General features: G+C 48.6%; 1 protein-coding gene across 4 annotated transcripts; it reads left to right on the top strand.

The window, feature by feature from the left end:
• The first annotated feature begins 1781 nt into the window (after positions 1-1781).
• On the top strand, positions 1782-21317 carry LOC132835267 (uncharacterized protein DDB_G0292642-like). Of its 4 annotated transcripts, none has more exons than XM_060854670.1 (4): positions 1782-1999; positions 15427-15509; positions 18300-18449; positions 20796-21317. In XM_060854670.1, exons 1-4 carry the CDS (start codon positions 1960-1962, stop codon positions 21276-21278), a joined length of 756 nt encoding a protein of 251 aa, XP_060710653.1. In that variant the 5' UTR covers positions 1782-1959; the 3' UTR covers positions 21279-21317. The 4 variants fall into 4 exon arrangements, with proteins under 4 accessions (XP_060710653.1, XP_060710651.1, XP_060710654.1 ...); XM_060854668.1 differs by having other exon boundaries at positions 15424-15509; XM_060854671.1 differs by lacking the exon at positions 1782-1999 and adding an exon at positions 11232-11310.
• Positions 21318-27147: the final 5830 nt, after the last annotated feature.

Genomic DNA, 27147 nt, shown 5'->3' with positions numbered 1-27147 from the left:
AGCTCACGCTCACTGTTGGGAGGCTTGTATTACAGACCCAACAATGTCACTGCACCCTTCTTAGTTCTCAGCTCTACCCATAATGCCTCACTACTCAAGCCCTCCATAGTGTCCTCCTTTAGCACAGCAGTGATATCATCCCTGATCAGCAATGCAACATCTCCCCCCTTTACTTCCCTCCCTGTCTTGTCTGAAGCATCTATAGCCTGGAACACTTAGGTGCCAATCATGCCCTTCCTTCAACCAAGTCTCTGTGATTGCAATAAAGTCATACTCCCAGGCACCAATCCAAGCCCCAGATTCATCTGCCTTGCCCACTATATTCCTTGCATTAAAGTGTATGCACTTCAGGCCACCCAGTTCTTTTGCATTCATCTGCTGTCTGTCCACTCTTCCCATTATTAATGCTAATTTCATGAGTCTTACTCTCTCCAGTTTCCACCTCGCTGTCTAATTGTCTTCTCTTCTGGTTCCCAGCTCTCTGCCACATTAGTTTAAAACCTCCCCAACAGCGGTAGCAAAAACGCACCCAAGGACATTAGTTCCAGTCTGATTCAGGTGAGGACCACCCACTTTGTAATAGTCCCACCTTCCTCAGAACCGGTCCCAATGTCCAACAAATCTGAAACCCCTCCCTCCTACACCATCCCTCAAGCCATGTGTTCATCCTGCCTATTCTTTCATTTCTACGCTGGCTAGCATGTGGCACTGGTAGTAATCCCAAGATCACTACCTTTGAGGTCCTCCTCTTTAACTTCTCTCCTAGCTCCCTGAATTCTGCTTTCAGCACCTCACATCGCTTTCTACTTATATCGTTGGTGCCTGTATGCACCAAGACAACTGGCTGTTCACCCTCCCCTTCTAGAGTGCTCTGCAGCCGATCGGTGACATCCCTGACCCGAGCACCTGGGAGGCAACATACCAGTCCCGTTTTCGGCCACAGAACCGCCGATCTACTCCCCTCACAATAGACTCCCCAATGACTTTGGCCCCAGGAGTCTTTCCCCCCCCCCCCTCCTTCTGAACAGCAGTGCCCGCCACTGTTCGATTCCGGCCTTGGGGTGACTGTGTGACTGTGTGAAGGAGATACACTCTCCCCCTGTCTACACGGGCTTCCTCCGAGAGCTCTGGTTTCCTTGGGGAGTGGCGAGTGAGTATCAATATTTAGAGGGGAGGGGGGAGTGTGTCAGTATTTACAGGGGGTGTCCCCAAGGGGAGGGGGTGTGTGTGTCAGTATTTACAGGGGGGTTCCCCGAGGGGAGGGGGGAGTGTGTCAGTATTTACAGGGGGTGTCCCCAAGGGGAGGGGGTGTGTGTGTCAGTATTTACAGGGGGGTTCCTGAGGGGAGGGGGTGAGTGTGTCAGTATTCACGGGGGGGTCCCCAAGGGGAGGGAGGAAGTGTGTCAGTATTCACAGGGGGGTTCCCCGAGGGGAGGGGCAAGTGTGTCAGTATTTACTGGGGGATCCCCGAGGGGAGGGAGGAGTGTGTCAGTATTCACGGGGGGGGGGTCCCCGGGGGGAGGGGGGAGTGTGTCAGTATTTACAGGGGGGTCCCCGAGGGTAGGGGTAGGAAGTGTGTCAGTATTTACAGGGGGGTCCCCAAGGGGAGGGGTAGGGAGTGTGCCAGTATTTACAGGGGGTTTCCCGAGGGGAGGGGGGTAGGGAGTGTGTCAGTATTTACAGGGGGTTTCCCATGATATCTACCCTGGGGAGTTCCTGCAATTGTACTTAGTATTTGGAGGAGGAGGAGGGCTATTAAATGCGGGGGTTGGTGGGTGGAAGTTCATGGCTGGACGTTCACTATCTCTGAATCAGCAAATCACCTCGCAGTTTGTGACACTTTTGGGCTGGCTCTTATGTCAACAGTGGGACAAGTGAAAGCGAAATGAAGCCGGGATTCTCAGAGTTCGGGTGCCTGTGTAGCAGAGTCGCCGAACATTGTTTGGCTGGTCACAAGAAATGGAGCCCAATTTCGCCGGTAACTCTGAAGGTCTGGCAGGTAGGTGATCTACACCCTGTTACCAGACAACAGGAACTGGGGAAGAAAGATTTGGAACAGAGTTCTGTCTCAGACTCAAACCATTTGCAACCGCGCCCCAGTTAAAAATCACACATCAGTATCGAGTCTTGATGGAGCACTGGCAACTTCCTTCATATTCCTGCCCCTTATGTTTTGGTTTATTTTTGTGGGTTTTGAAGATGAAGTTGGAAAGTGACGACAGTTTTCACCGTGTTTTGTAATAAGGGATATGTAACAATAACTAAATAAATCAATCTGAGTCAGTCTGGGCAAGCCCAGGATTTCAGCTCCGGTCCACCAACCCCAGCCCGGGCTCCCAACCCCACTTTGGAAATCCTTGGCTATCAGGACCTTGCCCCGATCGGCTGCCCCTGGTTCCGGTCTCAGTCTGGCGGTTGTTGAGGATAGGCATCAGCTCGGGTCTGATCATGGTGATTCTCCCGGAAAATACAGGAGAATCGGGGACTTGCTCGTGATGCCTCCCATGGCTGAATAGTGCACAGTGGCTGGCGATAGGGGAGAGCATAGATCGGTCAATGTTCCCTTTCTAATTGTGTGTCTCCGTGTGTGTGTGTGTGTGTGTGTATATATGTATGTGTGTGTGTGTGTGAGAGATTGGTCAGTTTTTGTGTGTTGGTTGATTTGTGTGTTTATGTGTGTTTGTCAGGGTGTGTATGTCTCTGTCTCTCTGTGTGTACAACTGTGTCTGTATGGGTGTATATTTTGTGTATATGTATGACACTGTGTGGGTGTGTATTTGTATTTGTGTGGGTGTGTATATGTGTATGTGTATGACTATGTCTGTGTGGGTGTGTATATGTGTATGACTATGTGCGGGTGTGTATATGTGTATGTGTATGACTGTGTCTCTGCGGGTGTGTATATCTGTATATATATGACTATGCCTGTGCGGGTGTATATGTGTATGTGTATGACTGTGCAGGTGTGTATACGTGTATGTGTATGACTGTGTCTGCGCAGGTGTGTATATGTGTTTGTGTATGACTATGTCTGTGCGGGTGTGTATATATGTATGACTATGTGCGGGTGTGTCTATGTGTATGTGTATGACTATGTGCAGGTGTGTATGAATGACTGTGTCTGTGCGGGTGTGTTTATGTGTATGTGTATGACTGTGTCTGTGCAGGTGTGTATATGTATGACTATGTGCAGGTGTGTATACGTGTATGTGTATATGTGTCTGTGGGTGTGTATATATATGACTATGTCTGTGTGGGTGTGTATATGTGTCTGTGTATGATTGTGTCTGTGCGGGTGTGTATATATGTGTCTGTGTATGACTGTGTCTGTGCAGGTGTGTATGTGTATGACTATGCCTGTGCTTCACTGAGTCTGTGTGGGTGTGTATATATGTGTCTGTGTTTGACTATGTCTGTGTGGGTGTGTATATGTGTATGACTGTGTCTGTGCGGGTGTGTATATATGTGTCTGTGTATGACTATGTCTGTGTGGGTGTGTATATGTGTATGTGTATGACTGTGTCTGTGCGGGTGTGTATGCGTATGACTATGTCTGTGTGGGTGTATATATGTGTCTGTGTATGATTGTGCCTGTGTGGGTGTGTATATATGTGTATGTGTATGACTGTGTCTGTGCGGGTGTGTATGCGTATGACTATGTCTGTGTGGGTGTATATATGTGTATGCGTATGACTGTGTCTGTGCGGTTGTGTATATATGTGCATGTGCAGGTGGGTATATGTGTATGACTATGTCTGTGTGGGTGTGTATATGTGTATGACTATGTGCAGGTGTGTATATGTGTATGTGTATGACTATGTCTGTGCGGGTGTGTATATGTGTATGACTGTGTCTTTGTGGGTGTGTACATGTATGACTGTGTCTGTGCAGGTGTGTATATGTGTATGTGTATGACTATGTCTGTGCAGGTGTGTATATGTGTATGACTGTGTCTGTGTGGGTGTGTATATGTGTGTCTGTGTATGACTGTGTCTGTGCGGGTGTGTATATGTGTATGACTGTGTCTGTGCGGGTGTGTACATGTGTATGTGTATGACTGTGTCTGTGCGGGTGTGTATATGTGTCTGTGTATGATTGTTCCTGTGCGGGTGTGTATATATGTGTCTGTGTATGACTGTGTCTGTGCAGGTGTGTATGCGTATGACTATGTCTGTGTGGGTGTATGTATGTGTATGTGTATGACTGTGTCTGTGCAGGTGTGTATATGTTTGACTGTGTCTGTGCGGTTGTGTATATGTGTGTCTGTGTATGACTGTGTCTGTGTGGGTGTGTATATGTGTCTGTGTATGATTGTGCCTGTGCGGGTGTGTATATATGTGTCTGTGTATGACTATGTCTGTGCGGGTGTGTATATGTGTATGACTGTGTCTGTGCGGGAGTGTATATGTGTCTGTGTATGACTGTGCCTGTGCGGGTGTGTATATATGTGTATGTGTATGACTGTGTCTGTGCAGGTGTGTATATGTTTGACTGTGTCTGTGCGGTTGTGTATATATGTGTCTGTGCGGGTGTGTATATGTGTATGACTGTGTCTGTGTGGGTGTGTATATGTATGACTGTGTCTGTGCGGTTGTGTATATGTGTGTCTGTGTATGACTGTGTCTGTGTGGGTGTGTATATGTGTATGACTGTGTCTGTGCGGGTGAGTATATGTGTCTGTGTATGATTGTGTCTGTGCGGGTGTGTTTATGTGTCTGTGTATGACTGTGTCTGTGCAGGTGTGTATATGTGTATGACTGTGTCTTTGTGGGTGTGTACATGTATGACTGTGTCTGTGCGGGTGTGTTTATATGTGTCTGTGTATGACTGTGTCTGTGCAGGTGTGTATATGTGTATGACTGTGTCTATGTATGACTGTGTCTGTGCGGGTGTGTTTATATGTGTCTGTGTATGACTGTGTCTGTGCAGGTGTGTATATGTGTATGACTGTGTCTTTGTGGGTGTGTACATGTATGACTGTGTCTGTGCGGGTGTGTTTATATGTGTCTGTGTATGACTGTGTCTGTGCAGGTGTGTATATGTGTATGACTGTGTCTTTGTGGGTGTGTACATGTATGACTGTGTCTGTGCGGGTGTGTTTATATGTGTCTGTGTATGACTGTGTCTGTGCAGGTGTGTATATGTGTATGACTGTGTCTATGTATGACTGTGTCTGTGCGGGTGTGTATATATGTGTCTGTGTATTATTGTGCCTGTGCGGGTGTGTATATGTGTGTCTGTGTATGACTGTGTCTGTGCGGGTGTGTATATGTGTATGTGTATGACTATGTCTGTGTGGGTGTGTATATGTGTATGACTATGTGCAGGTGTGTATATGTATATGTGTATGACTATGTCTGTGCGGGTGTGTATATGTGTATGACTGTGTCTGTGCGGGTGTGTATATATGTGTCTGTGTCTGTGCGGGTGTGTATATATGTGTCTGTGTATGTGCAGGTGTGTATATGTGTCTGTGTATGACTATGTCTGTGTGGGTGTGTATATGTGTATGACTATGTGCAGGTGTGTATATGTGTCTGTGTATGACTGTGTCTGTGCGGGTGTGTATATGTATGACTGTGTCTGTGCGGTTGTGTATATATGTGTCTGTGCAGGTGTGTATATGTGTATGTGTATGACTATGTCTGTGCGGGTGTGTATATGTGTATGGCTGTGTCTGTGTGGGTGTGTATATGTATGACTGTGTCTGTGTGGGTGTGTATATGTGTATGACTATGTGCAGCTGTGTATATGTGTATGTGTATGACTATGTCTGTGCGGGTGTGTATATGTGTATGACTGTGTCTTTGTGGGTGTGTACATGTATGACTGTGTCTGTGCGGGTGTGTTGATATGTGTCTGTGTATGACTGTGTCTGTGCGGGTGTGTATATATGTGTCTGTGTATGACTGTGTCTGTGCGGGTGTGTTGATATGTGTCTGTGTATGACTGTGTCTGTGCGGGTGTGTATATATGTGTCTGTGCAGGTGTGTATATGTGATAACGGAGAACTCACCACAAGGGTACACAGGAAAACAACACACACAGACCAAGTCCTAAACTATGAAAGTAACCACCCCAACACACACAAACGAAGCTGCATCAGGACACTATTCAAAAGAGCCACAACACACTGCAGTACACCAGAACTGCGAAAAGAGGAAGAGGAACACCTATACAAGGTATTCGCCAAAAACGGATACCCGCACAACTTTATCAACAGATGCCTAAGAGATAGACCACGGAACGAGGACATGCCACAACCAAAAGGACTAGCCACACTACCATACATCAGGAGCGTCTCAGAACTGACAGCCAGACTACTGCGACCCCTAGGACTCATAACGGCACACAAACCAACAGCCACGCTCAGACAACAACTCACTAGAACAAAGGAGCCAATACCCAACATGAGCAAAACTAATGTAGTTTACAAAATACCATGCAAGGACTGCACAAAACACTATATAGGACAAACAGGAAGACAGCTAACAATCCGCATACATGAACACCAACTAGCCACGAAACGACACGACCAGCTATCCCTAGTAGCCACACACTCAGACAACAAGCAACATGAATTCGACTGGGAAAACACTACTATCATAGGGCAAGCCAGACAGAGAACAGCCAGGGAATTCCTAGAGGCATGGCATTCATCCACAAATTCCATCAACAGACACATCGACCTGGACCCAATATACCAACCACTACAGCGGACAGCTGAAACTGACACCCGGAAGCGGCAAGGACAGACCACTATAAATACCGGAAGAAACATCAAAGAAGCGCTTCGCAGGAGGCTCCAGAGCACTGATGATGTCTCCTAGCCAGGGGACGAAACGTTTGCAACAAAAACTTCCAGCTCTGTGTATGACTGTGTCTGTGCGGTTGTGTATATATGTGTCTGTGCAGGTGTGCATATGTGTATGTGTATGACTATGTCTGTGCGGGTGTGTATATGTGTATGACTGTGTCTGTGCGGGTGAGTATATGTGTCTGTGTATGATTGTGCCTGTGCGGGTGTGTATATATGTGTCTGTGTATGACTGTGTCTGTGCAGGTGTGTATGCGTATGACTATGTCTGTGTGGGTGTACATATGTGTATGTGTATGACTATGTCTGTGTGGGTGTATTTTTGTGTATGACTATGTGCAGATGTGTATGTGTATGACTATGTCTGTGCGGGTGTGTATATGTGTATGACTGTGTCTTTGTGGGTGTGTACATGTATGACTGTGTCTGTGCGGGTGTGTTTATGTGTATATGTATGACTGTATCTGTGCGGGTGTGTATATGTGTGTCTGTGTATGACTGTGTCTGTGCGGGTGAGTATATGTGTCTGTGTATGACTGTGTCTGTGCGGGTGTGTATATATGTGTCTGTGTATGTGCAGGTGTGTATATGTGTATGTGTATGACTATGTCTGTGTGGGTGTGTATATGTGTATGACTATGTGCAAGTGTGTATATATGTCTGTGTATGACTGTGTCTGTGTGGGTCTGTATATGTGTCTGTGTATGACTGTGTCTGTGCAGGTGTGTATGTGCACGTCCATGTCTGTGCGGTTGTGTATATATGTGACTGTGCAGGTGTGTATATGTGTATGTGTATGACTATGTCTGTGCAGGTGTGTATATGTGTATGACTGTGTCTGTGTGGGTGTGTATATGTGTATGACTATGTCTGTGCAGGTGTGTATATGTGTATGACTGTGTCTGTGTGGGTGTGTATATGTGTATGACTATGTCTGTGCGGGTGTGTATATGTGTCTGTGTATGACTACGTCTGTGTGGTTGTGTATATATGTGTCTGTGTATGACTGTGTCTGTGCGGGTGTGTATATGTGTATGACTATGTCTGTGCGGTTGTGTATATATGTGTCTGTGTATGACTGTGTCTGTGCAGGTGTGTATATGTGTATGACTATGTCTGTGCGGTTGTGTATATATGTGTCTGTGTATGACTGTGTCTGTGCGGGTGTGTATATGTGTATGACTGTGTCTGTGCGGGTGTGTATATGTGTCTGTGTATGACTATGTCTGTGCGGGTGTGTATATGTGTCTGTGCGGGTGTGTATATATGTGTCTGTGTATGACTGTGTCTGTGCGGGTGTGTATATGTGTATGACTGTGTCTGTGCGGGTGTGTATATGTGTATGACTATGTCTGTGCGGTTGTGTATATATGTGTCTGTGTATGACTGTGTCTGTGTGGGTGTGTATATGTGTATGACTATGTCTGTGCGGGTGTGTATATGTGTCTGTGTATGACTATGTCTGTGCGGTTGTGTATATATGTGTCTGTGTATGACTGTGTCTGTGCGGGTGTGTATATGTGTATGACTATGTCTGTGCGGTTGTGTATATATGTGTCTGTGTATGACTGTGTCTGTGCGGGTGTGTGTGTATGTGTGTGACTGTGTCTATGTGGGTGTGTATATGTATGACTGTGTCTGTGCGGGTGTGTATATGTGTCTGTGTATGACTGTGTCTGTGCGGGTGTGTATATGTATGACTGTTTTTGTGCAGGTGTGTATATGTGTATGTGTATGACTGTGTCTGTGCGGGTATGTATATGTATGAGTATGTCTGTCTGAGTATGTATATGTGTATGACTATGTCTGTGCGGGTGTGTATATGTATATGACTATGTCTGTACAGGTGTGTATATGTGTATGTATATGACTGTGTCTGTGCAGGTGTGTATATATGTGTCTGTGTATGACTGTGTCTGTGCAGGTGCGTATGTGTATGACTATGTCTGTGTGGGTGTGTATAATTGTGTATGTGTATGACTGTGTCTGTGTGGGTGTGTATATGTATGACTATGTCTGTACGGGTGTGTATATGTGTCTGTGCATGACTGTGTCTGTGTGGGTGTGTATATGTGTCTGTGTATGACTATGTCTGTGTGGTTGTGTATATATGTGTCTGTGTATGACTGTGTCTGTGCGGGTGTGTATATGTGTCTGTGTATGACTATGTCTGTGTGGTTGTGTATATATGTGTCTGTGTATGACTGTGTCTGTGCGGGTGTGTATATGTGTATGACTGTGTCTGTGTGGGTGTGTATATGTGTCTGTGTATGACTGTGTCTGTGTGGGTGTGTATGTGTGTGACTGTGTCTGTGCGGGTGTGTATATGTATGACTGTGTCTGTGCGGGTGTGTATATGTAAGACTGTTTTTGTGCAGGTGTGTATATGTGTATGTGTATGACTGTGTCTGTGCGGGTATGTATATGTATGAGTATGTCTGTCTGAGTATGTATATGTGTATGACTATGTCTGTGCGGGTGTGTATATGTATATGACTATGTCTGTACAGGTATGTATATGTGTCTGTGTATGACTGTGTCTGTGCAGATGCGTATGTGTATGACTATGTCTGTGTGGGTGTGTATAATTGTGTATGTGTATGACTGTGTCTGTGTGGGTGTGTATATGTATGACTATGTCTGTACGAGTGTGTATATGTGTCTGTGCATGACTGTGTCTGTGTGGGTGTGTATATGTGTCTGTGTATGACTGTGTCTGTGTGGTTGTGTATATATGTGTCTGTGTATGACTGTGTCTGTGCAGGTGTGTATGTGCATGACCATGTCTATGTGGGTGTGTATGTGTGTGACTGTGTCTATGTGGGTGTGTATATGTATGACTGTGTCTGTGCGGGTGTGTATATGTGTCTGCGTATGACTGTGTCTGTGCGGGTGTGTATATGTATGACTGTTTTTGTGCAGGTGTGTATATGTGTATGTGTATGACTGTGTCTGTGCGGGTATGTATATGTATGAGTATGTCTGTCTGAGTATGTATATGTGTATGACTATGTCTGTGCGGGTGTGTATATGTATATGACTATGTCTGTACAGGTGTGTATATGTGTATGTATATGACTGTGTCTGTGCAGGTGTGTATATATGTGTCTGTGTATGACTGTGTCTGTGCAGGTGCGTATGTGTATGACTATGTCTGTGTGGGTGTGTATAATTGTGTATGTGTATGACTGTGTCTGTGTGGGTGTGTATATGTATGACTATGTCTGTGGGTGTGTATAATTGTGTATGTGTATGACTGTGTCTGTGTGGGTGTGTATATGTATGACTATGTCTGTACGAGTGTGTATATGTGTCTGTGCATGACTGTGTCTGTGTGGGTGTGTATATGTGTCTGTGTATGACTGTGTCTGTGTGGTTGTGTATATATGTGTCTGTGTATGACTGTGTCTGTGCGGGTGTGTATATGTGTATGACTGTGTCTGTGCGGGTGTGTATATGTGTCTGTGTATGACTATGTCTGTGCGGTTGTGTATATATATGTCTGTGTATGACTGTGTCTGTGCGGGTGTGTATATGTGTATGACTGTGTCTGTGCGGGTGTGTATATGTGTCTGTGTATGACTGTGTCTGTGCGGGTGTGTATATATGTGTCTGTGTATGACTGTGTCTGTGCAGGTGTGTATGTGCATGACCATGTCTATGTGGGTGTGTATGTGTGTGACTGTGTCTGTGCGGGTGTGTATATGTATATGACTATGTCTGTACAGGTGTGTATATGTGTATGTATATGACTGTGTCTGTGCAGGTGTGTATATATGTGTCTGTGTATGACTGTGTCTGTGCAGGTGCATATGTGTATGACTATGTCTGTGTGGGTGTGTATAATTGTGTATGTGTATGACTGTGTCTGTGTGTATATGTATGACTATGTCTGTACGGGTGTGTATATGTGTCTGTGCATGACTGTGTCTGTGTGGGTGTGTATATGTGTATGACTATGTGCAGCTTTGTATATGTGTATGACTATGTCTGTGCGGGTGTGTATATATGTGTATGTGTATGACTGTGTCTGTGCGGGCATGTATATATGTGTCTGTGTATGACTGTGTCTATGCGGGCGTGTATATATGCATGACTGTGTCTGTGCGGGTGTGTATGTCTGTGTCTGTACGGGTGTGTATATATGTATGACTGTGTCTGTGTGGGTGTGTATATTTGTGTATGTGTATGACTGTGTCTGTGCGGGCGTGTATATATGTGTCTGTGTATGACTGTGTCTATGCGGGCGTGTATATATGCATGACTGTGTCTGTGCGGGTGTGTATGTCTGTGTCTGTACGGGTGTGTATATATGTATGACTGTGTCTGTGTGGGTGTGTATATGTGTATGACTATGAGAAAGTGAGGACTGCAGACGCTGGAGATCAGAGTTTAAAAATATGTTGCTGGAAAAGCGCAGCAGGTCAGGCAGCATCAAAGGAACAGGAGAATCGACGTTTTGGGCATAAGCCCTTCTTCAGGAAAATCTTCAGGTGTGTATATGTATGACTATGTCTGTGCGGGTGTGTCTGTGTATGACTATGTCTGTGTGGGTGTGTATATGTGTCTGTGCAGGTGTGTATATGTGTATGACTATGTGTGGGTGTGTATATGTGTCTGTGCAGGTGTATGTATGTGCCTGTGTATGACTATGTCTGTGCGGGTGTGTATATGTGTATGACTGTGTTTGTGTGGGTATATTTATGTGTATGACTGTGTGGGTGTGTATTTGTGTCTGTGTATGACTGTGTCTGTGCGGATGTGTATATGTATGACTGTGTATTTGTGTCTGTGTCTGCATGGGTATTTATGTGTCTGTGTATGACTACGTCTGCATGGGTGTGTATTTGTGTCTGTGTGGGTGTGTATTTGTGTCTGTGTATGACTGTGTCTGTGTGGGTATGTATTTGTATCTGTGTGTGACTCTGTGTCTGTGTATGACTCTGTCTGTGTGTAACTGTGTGTACGGCTCTGTGTCTGTGTGTGATTCTGTGTCTGTGTGTGACTCTGTGTCTGTGTACGACTCTGTGTCTGTGTGTAGCTCTGTGTCTGTGTGTGCCTCTGTGTCTGTCTCTGTGTATGGCTCTGTCTGTGTGCCTCTGTGTCTGTGTGGGTGTGTATTTGTGTCTGTGTGTGGCTCTGTATGACTCTGTGTCTGTGTGTGACTCTGTGTGTGTGTGGATCTGTGTCTGTGTGTGGATCTATGTCTGCGTATAGCTCTGTGCCTGTGTACGACTCTGTGTCTGTGTGTGACTCTGTGTCTGTATGTGACTCTGTGTCTGTGTGTGGCTCTGTGTCCGTGTGTATGGCTCTGTGTCTCTGTATGACCTTGTGTGTGACTCTGTGTCTGCGTATAGCTCTGTGTCTGTGTGTGACTCTGTGTGTGGATCTGTGCCTGTGTATGACTCTGTGTCTGTGTGTGGCACTGTGTCTCTGTATGACCCTGTGTGTGGCTCTGTGTCTGTGTGTGGATCTGTGCCTGTGTGTGACTCTGTGACTGTGTGTGGATCTGTGTCTGTGTGTGGCTCTGTGTCTGTGTGTGGGTCTGTGCCTGTGTATGACTCTGTGTCTGTGTGTGGATCTGTGTCTGTGTGTGGCTTTGTGTCTGTGTGTGGATCTGTGTCTGTGTATAGCTGTGTCTGTGCGTGCCTCTGTGTGGCTTTGTGTCTGTGTGTGGATCTGTGTCTGTGTGTGGGTCTGTGTCTGTGTGTGACTCTGTGTCTGTGTGTGTGGCTCTGTGTCTGTGTGTGGATCTGTGTCTGTGTGTGGCTCTGTGTCTGTGGCTCTGTGTGTGGCTCTGTGTCTGTGTGTGTCTCTGTGTCTGTATGTGGCTCTGTGTCTGTGTGTGGATCTGTGTCTATGTGTGACTCTGTGTCTGTGTGTGACTCTGTGTCTGTGTGTGTGGATCTGTGTCTGTGTGTGGCTCTGTGTCTGTGTGTGACTCTGTGTCTGTATGTGGCTCTGTGTCTGTGTGTAGCTCTGTGGCTGGGTATGACTGTGCCTGTGTGTGGCTCTGTGTCTATGTGTTAACAATGCTTCATTAATTCTATTTCACTCTGGGAAGCTCTTGCCCTCGCAGTAATGTGAACAAACAGGTAATCCAAAGACCCAAATGAAGGCTTCACTCAGGAAGATGGTGTCAAATCCCACATCCTTGTGTTGGAAATCAAATTCATGTACGTGGAATGAAATTACTCTCAGTAACCATGACAACTATAACCATTGCTGTAAAAACACCATCTGGTTCACACCACCCTTTAGGGAAGGATATCTGCTGGTGTTACCCGGTCTGGCCTACATGTGACTCCAGACCCACAGCGACGTGGTGGGCTCTTCGGTAGAACTCTCCTGCTCGGTTTGGCAGGTGATTGGTGAATCCAAGAGGTTTACATTGTCAGACCTGCAGAATGACTGACTAAAAACACTCTTTGTACTTCCCCACCTCTTGCTCAGTCAGTCCACTGTGAGCTGCCTGCGTTTCGGAGGACAGGGGTGTCTGGGATTTCCCTTAAAACAGAAAGGTCTGGGGAACTTCCCATTTCACCTGATCGTGTCAGGAGACCAAAGTCGTCTGGGGGATTTTCCAGCCCTTCTGACCGGAACAGGAATTTCACAATGGGACAGTGCCATTACGATGGCCCTCAAAGTCGAACAGCCAGCCATAAAGTCATAAAGCACAGAAAGGCCTTTCCATCCGACTCGGCTGTGCCTCCCAGATATCCTAAATTAGTCTAGTCCCATTTACCAGCATTTGGCCCATATCCCTCCAAACCCTTCCTATTCATGTACCCATCCAGATGCCTTGTAAAGTTTCCTCCCAATGTGCAGGTCAGGGTGAATTGGCCATGCTAAACTGCCCGTAGTGTTTGGTGAAGGGGTAAATGGAGGGGAATGGGTCTGGGTGGGTTATGCTTCGGCGGGTCGGTGTGGACTTGTTGGGCCGAAGGGCCTGTTTCCACACTGTAAGTATCTAAATGCTGTAATTGTACCAGTCTCCACCACTTCCTCTGGCAGCTCATTCCATACACACACCACCCTCTGTGTGAAAATATAGTCCTTAGATCCCTTTTAAATCTTTCCCCTCTCACCCTAAACCTGTGCCTTCTAGCTATGGACTCCCCTAACCTGGGGAAAAGATCTTGTCTATTTATCCAGACCATGCCCCTCATGATTTTATAAACCTCTATAAGGTCATCCCTCAGCCTCCAGGGAAAACAGCCCCAGCCTCTCCCTGTAGCTCAAATTCTCCAACCCTGGCAACATCCTTGTAACAGATCCATTCTGCTCAGATACTTTAACCGCTGTGAGTCCGAGCCGGAAAGAGAGGGAGGGAACTGTTGCTGAAGCATCTCAGGTTTTGAAAGCAGGAAGGAAGTATTTTGGCTTTCAGATGTCACATCGCGGTGCTGCTCAGGGGAAGGGATGGAGGTTTCAATGGATCCCCAAAGTAGACAGCTCACCTGAGAGGTGCACCACAGCGCTGCCAAGTGGCCACAGCCTACAATGACAGTGACTGTTGACATTGCAAAATTCAATGGGAAAATGTCGGCCTGTAAGGGGGCAGGAACAGCCCTTTGGGTTCACATTTCCATTCAGTGAGAACTAATCGTGGCCTTGAACCCACTGTTAAGCCCAACCCCTGCTAACCTTAGGCTCCCTTGTTAGTTGAGAATCTCTCCATGATGAGAAACTGAGGTCTGCAGATGCTGGAGATCAGAGCTGAAAATGTGTTGCTGGAAAAGCGCAGCAGGTCAGGCAGCATCCAAGGAGCAGGAAATTCGACATATCGGGCATAAGCCCTTCTCCTGCTCCTTGGATGCTGCCTGACCTGCTGCGCTTTTCCAGCAACACATTTTCAATCTCTCCGTGATGGTGAGTGTAATGGCGTCCCCTGACACTGTGACAGGAGAAACAGCCATAAATAAGACACAGGACAGATCGAGGCCGTTCAGCCCATCGAGTCTGCTCCGCCATTCAATGAGATCTGATCATTAACTCTGCACTTCTCCCTTTGTCCATTACTGATTAAAAATCTGTTTCAGCCTCGAACATACTTAATTGACCCAGCCTGGATGGTAAAGAATTGCACAGACTCGCTCCCCTGTGAGAGAAGAAAGTCCTCCTCATCTCTCTCTTCATTGGCCGACCCATTATTCCGAGACAATGCCTTGGAGTCCCAGCTGCAGCTGAAAGGCAGGATTTATTCACCGTTATGAGAAGGGAACTTAAGAGATCTCAGGCAGATTTTTCTGCCTCTTTGACTCTCACCAGTTCAATACAGGTTGAAGCTTCCAACAGAATCCTTACAATATGGGAACATGTCACAAGTCCATTCCATCTCTCCGAAGAGTAGACTCAACTCCCCTCCCACCACCCTATTCCGGTAACTCTACGTTTCATATGGCCAACACCTCCCCCTCACCCCGAACCTGCACGCCCCTGGGGCAATTTAGCAAGGCCGATCCATCCTGACCTGTACATCTTTATACGTGTGAGGAAGCCCACGCAGACACGGGGTGAATGTGCAAACTCCACACAGTCGCCCGAGGCTGGAATCGAACCTGGGTCCCTTCAAGCTGCAGAGTATCTAAAGATATTTTCTTCAGCAGGAAGCTCAGAAACTAGAACCATGTGCGAGCACTTCAAGAATACCAGCGATATGAAGATACACATCAGAACACTTCTGGATTCGGTAGGTATCTCGGTCGTCCTTTTTATTCCTTCAGATTATCCTCGCCTTCCCAAACATCTCAGACTATTCAGCCCACTGCCACCTGGTCATAGAGATGTACAGCACGGAAACAGACCCTTCGGCCCAACCTGTCCATGATGACCAGATATCCTAATCTAGTCCCATTTGCCATCACTTGGCTCATATCCCTCTAAACCCTTCCTACTCATGTACCCATCCAAATGCCTTTTAAATGTTGTAATTGTACCAGCCTCCACCACTTCCTCTGGCAGCTCATTCTCCACACGCACCACCCTCTGCATGAAAAAGTTGTCCCTCAGGTCCCTTTTAAATCTCTCTCCTCTCACCTTCAACCTATGCCCTATAGTTTTATAGCTGAAAATGTGTTGCTGGAAAAGCGCAGCAGGTCAGGCAGCATCCAAGGAACAGGAGAATCGACGTTGCTTATGTCCGAAACGTCGAATCTCCTGCTCCTTGGATGCTGCCTGACCTGCTGCGCTTTTCCAGCAACACATTTTCAGCTCTGATCTCCAGACCTCACTTTCTCCTATAGTTTTATACGCCTTTACCCTATGTAAAACACCTTGGCTATTCACCTTATCTCTGCCCCTTGTGGTTTTATGAACCTCTATAAGTTCACCCCTCAGCCTCCATACTCTAGGGAAAAACAGTCCTTATCTATGCCCCACAGCTACAGCAAGATCTAAACAAAAAAAAGTTAAACTCAGAATTTTGAAATATTGCTATATTTGATTATTATTTTTGCTTTCCTGTATGCGAACCGACAATTTGGAAGGGCTGGTTCCCCTTCTCCTGCAGGAAGAAAACATGAACATAACTCAAAATTACTTTGCATCATAAGCTGAACTCATCTAATGTGTACCAGTTTAATTTTAACCCTCAGTACACGATTTCATTACCTTGTTATTTTTATGAATAGGATGAGGGGGAATGTTATTTGGACCATTCAAGAAAAAGTTCCATTTTAAGATTTTTGATACATAACTGTCTGTAGTCATCAGCCACAAATTTTTCATTGAACCTGGCAATGCTACTCAGAACGAGAACAGCGTTTGGAGGCAAACTGAGACTGATCATTGAGATTTCTGGTTTCGAATACTCATTCCGCTTACGTGACTCCTTCCCTACCTGGGCCCTTCTGCCACAGATGTCAGTCCAAGTCCCACTTCAGAAACTCGGGATGGTGTGCTGGGAGTGCAGTTCTTCTGGATAGACCCTTACCCTGTGGTCTCTGACTGTGCTCTCACATGTATGTAAAATACTCCACGGACACTATTGAACAGGGGTAGGGCAGTTCCACCCCCCCCCCTCCCATTTGGCACATGGATTAGAATTAGGAGCTGGGAATAGGCCATTTGACTGAACGGACTGTACCCTCCATTCCACTTTCCTGCCTTCAGTCCCTCCAGAAGCCATGTCTCCCCTGTCAATCAATAATCCACCTAACTCAGCCTTGACTATATTCAATATCCCAGCCTCTTCAACTTCAGCCAGCCCCGACACCCTTCATTATGTCATAACCTCCTCCAGCCCCTACACCCCCTCCCTATCTCTGTAAACCCCTCCAGCACCTACACCTCTATCTCTGTAACCCCCTCCAGCCCCAACACCCCTCCCTATCTCTGTAACCTCCGCCAGCCCCGACACCCTTCACTACGTCATAACCTCCTCCAACCCCTACACCCCCTCCCTATCTCTGTAACCTCCTCCAGCCCCTACACCCCCTCCTTATCTCTGTAACCCCCTCCAGCACTTACACCCCTCCCTATCTCTGTAACTTCCTCCAGCCCCTACACCCCCCCCCTATCTCTGTAACCCCCTCCAGCCTCTACACCTCTATCTCTGTAACCCCCTCCAGCCCCAACACCCCCTCCCTATCTCTGTAACCCCCTCCAGCACCTACACCCCTCCCTCTCTGTAACCCCCTCTAGCCCCTACACCCCTCCGTATCTCTGTAACCTCCTCCAGCCCCGACACCTTTCACTATGTCATAACCTCCTCCAACTCCAACACCCCCTCCCTATCTCTGTAACCCCCTCCAGCCCCTACACCCCTCCCTATCTCTGTAACCCCCTCTAGCCCCTACACCCCCTCCCTATCTCTGTAACCCTCTCTAGCCCCTACACCCCCTCCCTATCTCTGTAACCCCCTCTAGCCCCTACACCCCCTCCCTATCTCTGTAACCCTCTCCAGCCCCTACACCCCCTCCCTATCTCTGTAACCTCCTCCAGCCCAACACCCTTCACTATGTCATAACCTCCTCCAACCCCAACACCCCCTCCCTATCTGTGTAACCCCCTCTAGCCCCTACACCCCTCCCTATCTCTGTAACCTCCTCCAGCCCTGAAACCCTTCACTACGTCATTACCTCCTCCAACCCCTACACCCCTTCGTACCTCTGTCACCTCCTCTTTCCCCGACACCCTCCGAGATGTCTGCACTCCACTCCCCATGCCAGCCTCTCGGGCAGCTTCCGACACCTAACATTTTGCCATCAGGCGGCAGTGTCTTCAGTTGCCTAGGTAGGCCTCAGGCTCTGGAATTCCCTCATAAAGCTGCTCACCTCCCTCTTTGAGCAAGTCTTTGGGTCCACCATCCTTAATATCCCCCGACGTGCGTCTCAGGGTCAGAGTTGGGTTGACCCACGTGTCTTTGAAAAATGCCTTGGATGATTCAGTGTGCCGTATAAATGCAGGATGCTGGCTGTGAGAAAGCAGAGGCTAAATCTCTGGTGAAGGAGTTTCTAAGAGTTTCTTTTGACCTCACCAGGGTATCTACATCTTCAGCTGCCCCTACTGTGGGCAGAGATGGCCTTGGCAAGAACTACGCAGACTGGAACTCTTCCCTGAGAGTGATCAGAAGCTCTTTGAGGAGAAGATCTCTCGACTGACCGAGAGTGACACCAGATATTACAAAAAGGTACAAGTTGAAAGCCAAACTCTGTAAGAATTTAGCGAGTTTTGAGAAGATTTGTAGCTCAGGTTGAAGTTCTGGATGTAGGTTTGATCGCTGAGGTGGAAGGTTCAGTTTCAGACGTTTCGTCACCACACTCGGTAACATCTTCAGTGAGCCTTCGGATGAAGCACTGGTGGTGTAGCCTGCTTTCTAATTATACCATAGGAAATGATGTTACCACAGGAAATGACACCACCAACCCTAGGAAACTCAAACATAATAGAAAGCAGGCCATCAAACCAGTGCTTTGTCCAGAGGCTCACTGAAGATGTTACCTAGTATGGTGACGAAACATCTGAAAATTAACCTTCCAGCTCAGCGAGCAAACCTACATCTGTAAGGATTTGTCACACCTTGCCATATCTCAATCAATCCAAGGGTGAAGGCAGGTAGTCGTGATCGGAGTGGGTTCAGACTGGTTCGGGCCTTTGGATTCATAGGAAGCTACAATAAAAAGAACTGAAAGGTGAGATTTGGGATCAAATGTTTCCATCTTGTACTCACCAGGACAAATCACAAGAATACCAAATTTCCAACAGTCACAACAATTTAGACTTCAGGTGAAAAGGGTGCCGATGGGTCAGGAAGTTGCCTCTGATTTGATATCGCCAAGAAGAAAGCAATGGAGAACTCTGGGTAACTCAGAAAAGGCGCAGGGATTGAAAATGTTTAGTTTGTTTGCAGGGAATAGGTCATCTGTGTCTGAATTGCCACCACCACCGTGAATCAGTTGATTGATCTCAAAATTTGTGTGGTTTGTTTTGGGGGGGTTGGGGTTGGGTTTCTGGCACATTCCAGATTGTTCCGCGAGCGGCCGTCCCAACTGTAAAATCACACAACATCCTGGTTGTTGGTTAGTTCGGACAGCAACGGACGCTCAGAGGAACATGCTGTTTGATCCGAACGGCGAGAGTTTGTAACATGCGCCCCTTTGCAGCACATGACTGGGCCATTCGGCCCAACTGGTATTTCTGTTCCACACCCAGCTCCTCTTGACAAAGCCATGCTGACTCAGTCCCATTACACACAATCTCACAGGCTCTAAAATCTTACAAAAAACCAAGGTGAGGTTAATTGGTCTACAGCTTCCCGTATCCCTCCCTCCCTCCATTCTTCAACAAGGGTGTGACATGGGCCGTTTTCCAGTCTCATGGGACCCTCCCTGACTCCAGGGATTCCTGAAAGATCATCACCAATGTCTCCACAATCTCCTCTCCTTCAGTCCATCTGATCCAGGTGATTTATCCACCTTTTGGCTTCCCCAGCACCATCTCCTTGGTGATGGCCGCTACACTCGGCTCTGCCACCTGACTCTCTTGAAGTTCTGGTAAGCTGTTGGCGTCTCCCAGACTGAGGCAAAGTATCTATTCAGTTCCTCTATTTCTTTGTTCTCCATGACTGACATCCAGCTTCACTTTCCACTCTCTTGCCTCTGTGTTACCTTTTAGATAATCTCAACAAATCTTATGTTACTGACTAGCTTAGCTTCACATTTCATCATGTCCCCTTATTGTTTTCTTTAGTTATCCTCAGCTGGTTTATAAAGGCTTCCCCACTAATCTCTTCACCATATTGTAAAGATCCAAAGAAAGAGCATACAATGTGGAAGCTGGCCATTCAGCCCAATGTGTCCACACTGACTCTCTGAAAAGCATTCCACCCAGATTCACTCCCTATCCCTTTAGCCCTGCATTTCTCATGTCTAACCCATCTAGCCTGCACAGTTCCAGACACTATGGGGCAGTTAAGCATGGCCAAACCACTCTAACCTGCACACCTTTGGTCTCTGGGTGATTTTGGTACAGTTGGCCAATTTTGCTTGTGTCCTGATGAAGGGCTTTTGCCTGAAACGTCGATTCTCCTGCTCCTCGGATGCTGCCTGACCTGCTGTGCTTTTCCAGCACCGCTCTAATCTAGACTCTGATCTGCAGCCCTCACTTTTGCCCAATGTTTGCTTTCGGGCTATCATGGGTTGGCAGATCTTTTCCCACAGCTGGGGGAGGGGTTGGAACACAAGGGGGAGTGTGCAAACTCCGCACAGGCAGTCGGCCAAGGCTGGAATCGAACCCAGGTCCCTGGCGCTGGGAGGCAGCAGTGCTGAGTCACCATGCCTCCCACCGGTGGGTGGGTTGGGAAAGTACAGGGTTACAGGGACAGGGCAGGATGCTCTTCAGAGGCTCGGTGCAGACTTGATGGGCCAAATAGCCTCTTCCCGCACGGTAGAGATACGATGGTATCAATTGCAGGCGCACTGTGGCGGGGGTGAAGGAGGAAGGTCACTAACGGTGCTGCTGTTGCCCTTGTTGCCAGTGTCCGAAGTGCAAACGCGTCGTGCAGAGGGTGGACCTAGAGGAGCGTTTTGTGGAATGCCCAGCCTGCCCAGGGAATACGGGAAAGCCCTATCGGTTCTGCTGGGACTGCCTGAGGAGAAGGAACAGGCGTCTGGCACAAGGAGAGGCCTGCAAGAACAAGGACTGCAGCTTGGTGGCGCTGCTGCAGTCGTGCCCCACCATCAGTGACCCGCTTTTGACCGTCCATGGCTGCCCTTCGATCCGGGCATGTCCCGCCTGCAGAGTCCTGGTCTCCCACAGAGGGGGTTGCAAGTACGTCTATTGCAGGAGCTGCGGCCACTCCTTCTGCTACCGGTGCTTGGAGAAACGCACCGTCTGCCACGCTGCCAAACCCGAGTGGTACCACGTGGCTCGCTGCGCCAAGCCCAGGGCGCCCAGGCAGACGGTTCTAACCAAACGGCCAACTCCAGCCAGTGCCAAGCAGCTCCAACCCCACCACTGACGCTCCGTAACAGCAGCGCATACCATCCACAAGACCCCCCCCCCCCCCCCCCCCCCCGCAGCAACTCACCCTGACAGCGCCTTCCAAACCCACGACCACTGCTACTCAGAAGGGCAACAGGTACATGGGCGCACCACCCACCTGCAAGTTCCCCCACCCCAGAACACTCGCCATTGTTTTGATTCCATGCCTTTAAGGGATGCATTCTACCCCTTCTGTAGCGAGTTTTGGTCACAGCGATGTCTGCTCCAGGAAGGCAGTTTGTAAATAGTTTTGGGTTTCCCGCTTCAAGGTAATTCTCCCTCTCCTTGATGTGTTGCAGACTGTAGCTCAGGCCCCAGCTCATCAACCCTGAGCCAGAGTTCTTCAAGCAAGCCACACTCGGTACAGGTGTGGTCACTATGAAACCACAATGGGCTCCAGTAGCTCCTACAGCCTGTAGGCACAACACATCACCTGGTCGTCCATTTCTATTTTGTTTGTTTAGTGTGGCTTTAAGAAGTGTGTTTTGTCCTGGTTTCTTTTAGAGAGAGATTGGGAGCAGTCTATGAGAAGATAAAACCCAAAGTCTCCCAGGCTGTTTTTTAAAAGGTTGAAACAATAGAAGCAGCCTGACTGGGTGTGGTCATGCTCTCTCAATTCCAGAATTTTCGGTTTAGCTGGGGTCTCAGCAGGTTTGAAAGGCAGCGAGTCTTTCTTCTCTCTCTCTCTTAGACTTGTCTTTTGATATTCTTCCCCTGGGTATTTTGTTCCAGAGTAAGACAGAAGAATCATGGGTGGGTGAGCTCAAGCTCAGAGAGATCCAGAAGGATTTTGCTTTTGGCTATTTTTTTTCAGTTAGTTTGCGATTGTAGCAGACAGCTACGGTTCTTTGTGCTGCTATATTGAAGACTTAGCTTTCCTCTCTGAAATCAGAAGGAAGAGACTGTTTCTTCATACTGGACTGGAAAGAAAATAATAACTGTCTTGCCGCTTTGCATTTTTGCCAAAGGACGTGCTTGCTGCCTATATTGGAACAGCTGATGATTAGTGGTTAAGTAATACACTGGAATGGGATCTCGGGGGTGGAGGGGAAGGGCCGCAGAGATTGTGGGTTCTCTAATGCTGATGGTGGTTGCTTCGGAGATGGCAGGCTATGGGGTGGGGTGGTACAGGCTGAGGGGTGACCTTATACAGGTTTATAAAATCATGAGGGGCATGGATAGGGTAAATAGAATCTTCCCTGGGGTCGGGAACTCCAGAACTAGAGGGCATAGTTTTAGGGTGAGAGGGGAACAATATAAAAGAGACCTAAGGGGCAACGTTTTCACACAGTGGGTGGTACATGTATGGAATGAGCTGCCAGAGGAAGTGGTGGAGGCTGGTACAATTACTGCATTTAAAAGGCATTTGGATGGGTATATGAATAGGAAGGGTTTGGAGGGATATGGGCCGTGTGCTGGCAGGTGGGACTAGATTGGGTTGGGATATCTGGTTGGCATGGACGGGTTGGACCGAAGGGTCTGTTTCTGCGCTGTACATCTCTATGACTCTAAATACATTATCTAGTTAACCATGTCAATAAAGTTTGGTTTATATTTTAATTGCATTGTAAGAATAACGTGTCAAACAGCAGAGTGCTGGAAAGGCTCAGTCAGTCAGGCAGGCAGCATCCGAGGAGCAGGAGTGTTGACATATCGAGCATAAGCTCTTCATCAGGAATGTTGGGAGTGGGGGGTGGCCCAAGGGGGCTAAGAATGGAAGGGGGGAGGGGGATGGGACTGGGGAGCGGGGAAGGTAGCTGGGAATGTGATAGTCCTCGGATGCTGCCTGACCGGCTGTGCTTTTCCAGCACCACACTTTTTGACTCTGATATCCAGTCCCCTTTCCCTAAGAATAAAGTGCGTTTTGATTAAATGTTAGCAGTGGACTCATGAAATCATGTCTCTAACATGGCACCTCATACTTGCTTTCCAAATAACAATTGAGGCCTAGGCTATCTCCATTATATATCTCTTTAACAGATTTTGGAGGGAAGTCTCTAAACCTGGAACAGCATCGTCCTTCCTTCAGTGCTAATACCCTGAATGGCATCCTTAATGACATCATGGGTGTCCCTGCACCACATGTACTGCAGCAGTTCAACATCACCTTCTGAAGGGGCAATTAAGGATGGACAATAAATGCTGGCCCAGCACATCCCATGAAATATTTTTTAAAAATCCAACCAACATGGAACAGAGATAAATTACAATTAGTCCTTTCCTCATCTCTTCTTAGCAGAGAGCTCTGTGGGACTGTTCATTGAATTGCTAACGTTCATGATGATTGACAGTTAACTGCCAAGCTTAACTCAAGAAGGTTGGCACTGGTTGGTCAGGGCACTGCCTTGAGAACCACACCCGTCTTGTTGAGTTGAAAGGCATGTGCACGTATCCTCTCAGTCTGCATCTTGCCTTCCGCCTTTAATGGGCGCTCTTGCAAATTGTCCTGATGAGCATGACGGGAAAGGTTTTCACAAAACGTGTCGGATTTTAGCGACGCTGAAGGTAAAATATGCGCAATGCTGGAAATCCGAAATAAAAACGAAGCAAAAACTCCGGAATGAAACTCAGGTGGGATGTCAAAAAACGCAGGCAATGTTTCCGGTCGAGACGCCCATCTGTCAGAATTGAGAGAGGGGTTTTGAAGCCACTGGTAGGGGGAAGGGGACTGGAGGAACTAGATGGTGTGTGTTAGGTGGAAGGCCAGTGGAGATTAAAAATAAAAACCTTCATCCTGCAAAAGGCAAAGATGATGGTAACAGACAGAGAAAAGATTTCATCCAAATGCAGTATTATTGGCAACATAAAACTGAGTGATTGTTCCAAATGACAAAATGGCCAATAATAAAGGCTCCCTACATGTTGCCTCAACATGTCTCAGGATGTGTCCCAACAAATATCAGGTCAGAGGCCAGGAATCCTGCGACTCATCTTCTGACTCCCGCAAGCCTGTCCATCATCTACAAGGCACAACTCAGGAGTGTGAGGGAATACCCCCCACTTGCCCTGGGTGGGGGCAGCTCCAACAACACTCAAGAAGCTCAACACCATCCAGGACAAAGCTGCTCCCCACTTGATTGGCACCACATCCACAAACCACCGACGCTCAGTCGCAGCAGTGTGTACCGTCTACAAGATGCACTGCAGAACGTCACCAAAAGGCCTCAGACAGCAACCTTCCAAACCCTGGAAGGACGAGGGCAGCAGATACATGGGAACACCACCCCCTGCAAGTTCAAGCCTCTCCCCATCCTGACTTAGAAATATATCAGCCGTTCCTTCAGTGTCACTGGGTCAGAATCCTGGGACTCCCTCTCATGGTGGGAGCACCTGTATAAAATAGGCTATGGTGGGGGGGTCAAGGCATTGGCTATCTCAAGGGGTAATTAGGGATGGCCAACTAGTATTGGCCTGGCTGGTTACACCCATGTCCCAAGAATTAATAAAGAAAAATCCAATTGCCAGGCTGAGGGGAGGGGGCAGCGACAGGGCAAGGGGAGGGGGAAGAGGGGGGCAGTGCCAGAGGGAGGGACAGATGAGAGGGCAGCAGTGCCAGAGGGAGAGGGCAGTGCTGGGGCAGGGGAAGAGGAGAAGGGTGCAGTGCCAGGGGAGGGGATAGGAGGGGGCATTGCTGGTGAGGGGAGAGTGCATTGCTGGGTGAGGGGAGGTGGAGAAGGGGGCATTGCTAGGGGGAGGGGAGGTGGAGAAGGGGGCATTGCTAGGGGGAGGGGAGGTGAAGAAGGGGGCAGTGCTGGGGGAAGGGAGGTGAAGGGGTATTGCCAGAGGAAGGGGAGATGGAGAAGGGGGCAGTGCCAGGGGAGGGGAGGTGGAGAAGGGAGCTGTGCCAGGGGAGGGGCCATTGCTGGGGGAGGGAGGTGGAGAAGGGGGTAGTGCCGGGGGAGGGGATGGGAGGGGGCATTGCCGGGGAAGGGGAGGTGGAGAAGGGAGCTGTGCCAGGGGAGGGGACATTGCTGGGGGAGGGAGGTGGAGAAGGGGGCAGTGCCGGGGGAGGGGATGGGAGGGGGCACTGCCGGGGGAGGGTAGGTGGAGAAGGCGGCAGTGCTGGAGGAGGGAATGGGAGGTGGAGAGGGGGGCAGTGCCAGGGGGAGGGGAAGGGGACAGTGCCAGGGGAGGGGAAGGGGACAGTGCCAGGGGAGGGGAAGGGGACAGTGCCAGGGTTGGTGAGGGGGAGGAGGGGACAGTGCCGGGGGAGGAGGAGGCAGTGCCAGGGGAGGGAAGGGGACAGTGCCAGGGGGTGGTGAGGGGAAGGAAGGGGCAGTGCCGGGTAAGGGGACAGTGCCAGGGGAGGGGAAGGGGACAGTGCCAGGGGAGGAGGAGGCAGTGCCAGGGGGAGGGGAAGGGAAGGAAGGGGCAGTGCCGGGGAGGGGAAGGGGCAGTGCCGGGGGGAGGGGAGGGGGCAGTGCCAGAGGGAGGGGAGGGGGCAGTGCCAGGGGAGGGGAAGGGGCAGTGCCAGGGGGAGGGGAGGGGGCAGTGCCAGGGGGTGGTGAGGGGGAGGAGGGGGCAGTGCCGGGGAGGGGAAGGGGAGGAGGGGGCAGTGCCAGGGGGTGGTGAGGGGGAGGGGGGGCAGTGCCAGGGAATGGGAAGGGGACAGGTGCCAGGGGGTGGTGAGGGGGAGGAGGGGGCAGTGCCAGGGGGAGGGGAGGGGACAGGTGCCAGGGGGTGGCGAGGGGGAGGAGGGGGCAGTGCCAGGGGGAGGGGAGGGGGCAGTGCCAATGGGAGGTTGCACCTGGCAGGTACAATAACTGAAAGCTGAGCCAAACGACACAAACTGAGGTTGAATAACACGCAGACCCTCGATTCTCTCATCCCATTTTATTTGGAATTATAAAAGTCCAGTGTCACCATGTGACCTATACATTTGCATATTCTTCAATCATTTTTAAGGCCAATGTGTTTTATCTCAATTTCCTCCTTGCACTGGTTTGGATTGTAACCTTCTCTCACACAGGACTGTTTCCAAGTCCGACTGGAAACCTCCACCTTGCTTTTTATGTGTCTTTTTAAAACTTAAATCAGAGAGTGCCTCGTTCCTTTCTTAAAATAATTTAAATCCAGCTTAAATTTAATATTCATTAAAAATTTTCTTTTTCTAAATAAAAAGAATAGCATTTGGGTCTCGCTCGTTCTAACAGAACTAACTTCAGCCACTTCTTACTCAAAGAGAAATGCACAATAAAATCTATCTTTCAGTGGGACGGGGCGAGGGAGAGAAGGAAGGGGAAAGGACAGAGAGTGAAGGAGGGAGGGAAGGAAAGAAACACAAAGGGAGGGGAAAGGAAAGAGAGAGACTGAAGGGGAAAGGGAGAGGGAAGGAGAGAGAGAAAGGCGCAAGGGGAGAGAAGCAGAAAGAGAGAGAGAGAGAGAGGAGGAAGGACAGAGGAGGGAAGGAGAGAGTGTGACGGAAGGAGAGGGGGGATGGAGAGAGAGGGGGAAATGTGAGAGTAGCTGAACATGACAGAGGGGTAAGGAGAAAGAGGGAAAGGAGAGAGGGGGAAAGGAGAGCGAGGGGGAAAGGGGGAGGCAGGGGAGCAAGGAAAGAGAGAGGGATGGAAGGGAAGAGAGAGGGATGGAAGGAGAGGGGAAAGGAGAGAGAGGGAAAGGAGAGAAAGGGGAAAGGAGAGAGAGAAAGAGAGGGGAATGGGGGAGAGAAACTGGAAAGGCGACAGAGGGGGTAAAGGGAAGAGAATGAAGAGAGGAGAGAGAAAGTAGACAGATAAGAAGAGAGAGAGAAAGGATGGTCTGACAGACAAAAGGATGGCAAAAATCTGGGAGAAGGAAAGAAGAGGTGAGATGTGCAAAGGGTGAAGGGAAGGGAGGAGTGAAAA

The sequence above is a fragment of the Hemiscyllium ocellatum genome, chromosome 44 (genome assembly GCF_020745735.1).
Source record: "Hemiscyllium ocellatum isolate sHemOce1 chromosome 44, sHemOce1.pat.X.cur, whole genome shotgun sequence".
In the NCBI taxonomy this organism is placed as follows: Eukaryota; Metazoa; Chordata; class Chondrichthyes; order Orectolobiformes; family Hemiscylliidae; genus Hemiscyllium; species Hemiscyllium ocellatum.
Note: the sequence above shows the minus strand (reverse complement) of the source record. Positions and strands in the feature narration are given on the sequence as shown.

What these genes read in the sequence shown, in the direction of transcription:
- LOC132835267 (XM_060854668.1), top strand. Translation starts at nt 1,960, where the DNA reads ATGGAGCCCAATTTCGCCGGTAACTCTGAAGGTCTGGCAG. An exon ending in TAACTCTGAAGGTCTGGCAG is followed by an intron (nt 2,000 to 15,423) that starts GTAGGTGATCTA and finishes TATTTTCTTCAG; the next exon opens with CAGGAAGCTCAGAAACTAGA. An exon ending in TCAGAACACTTCTGGATTCG is followed by an intron (nt 15,510 to 18,299) that starts GTAGGTATCTCG and finishes TGACCTCACCAG; the next exon opens with GGTATCTACATCTTCAGCTG.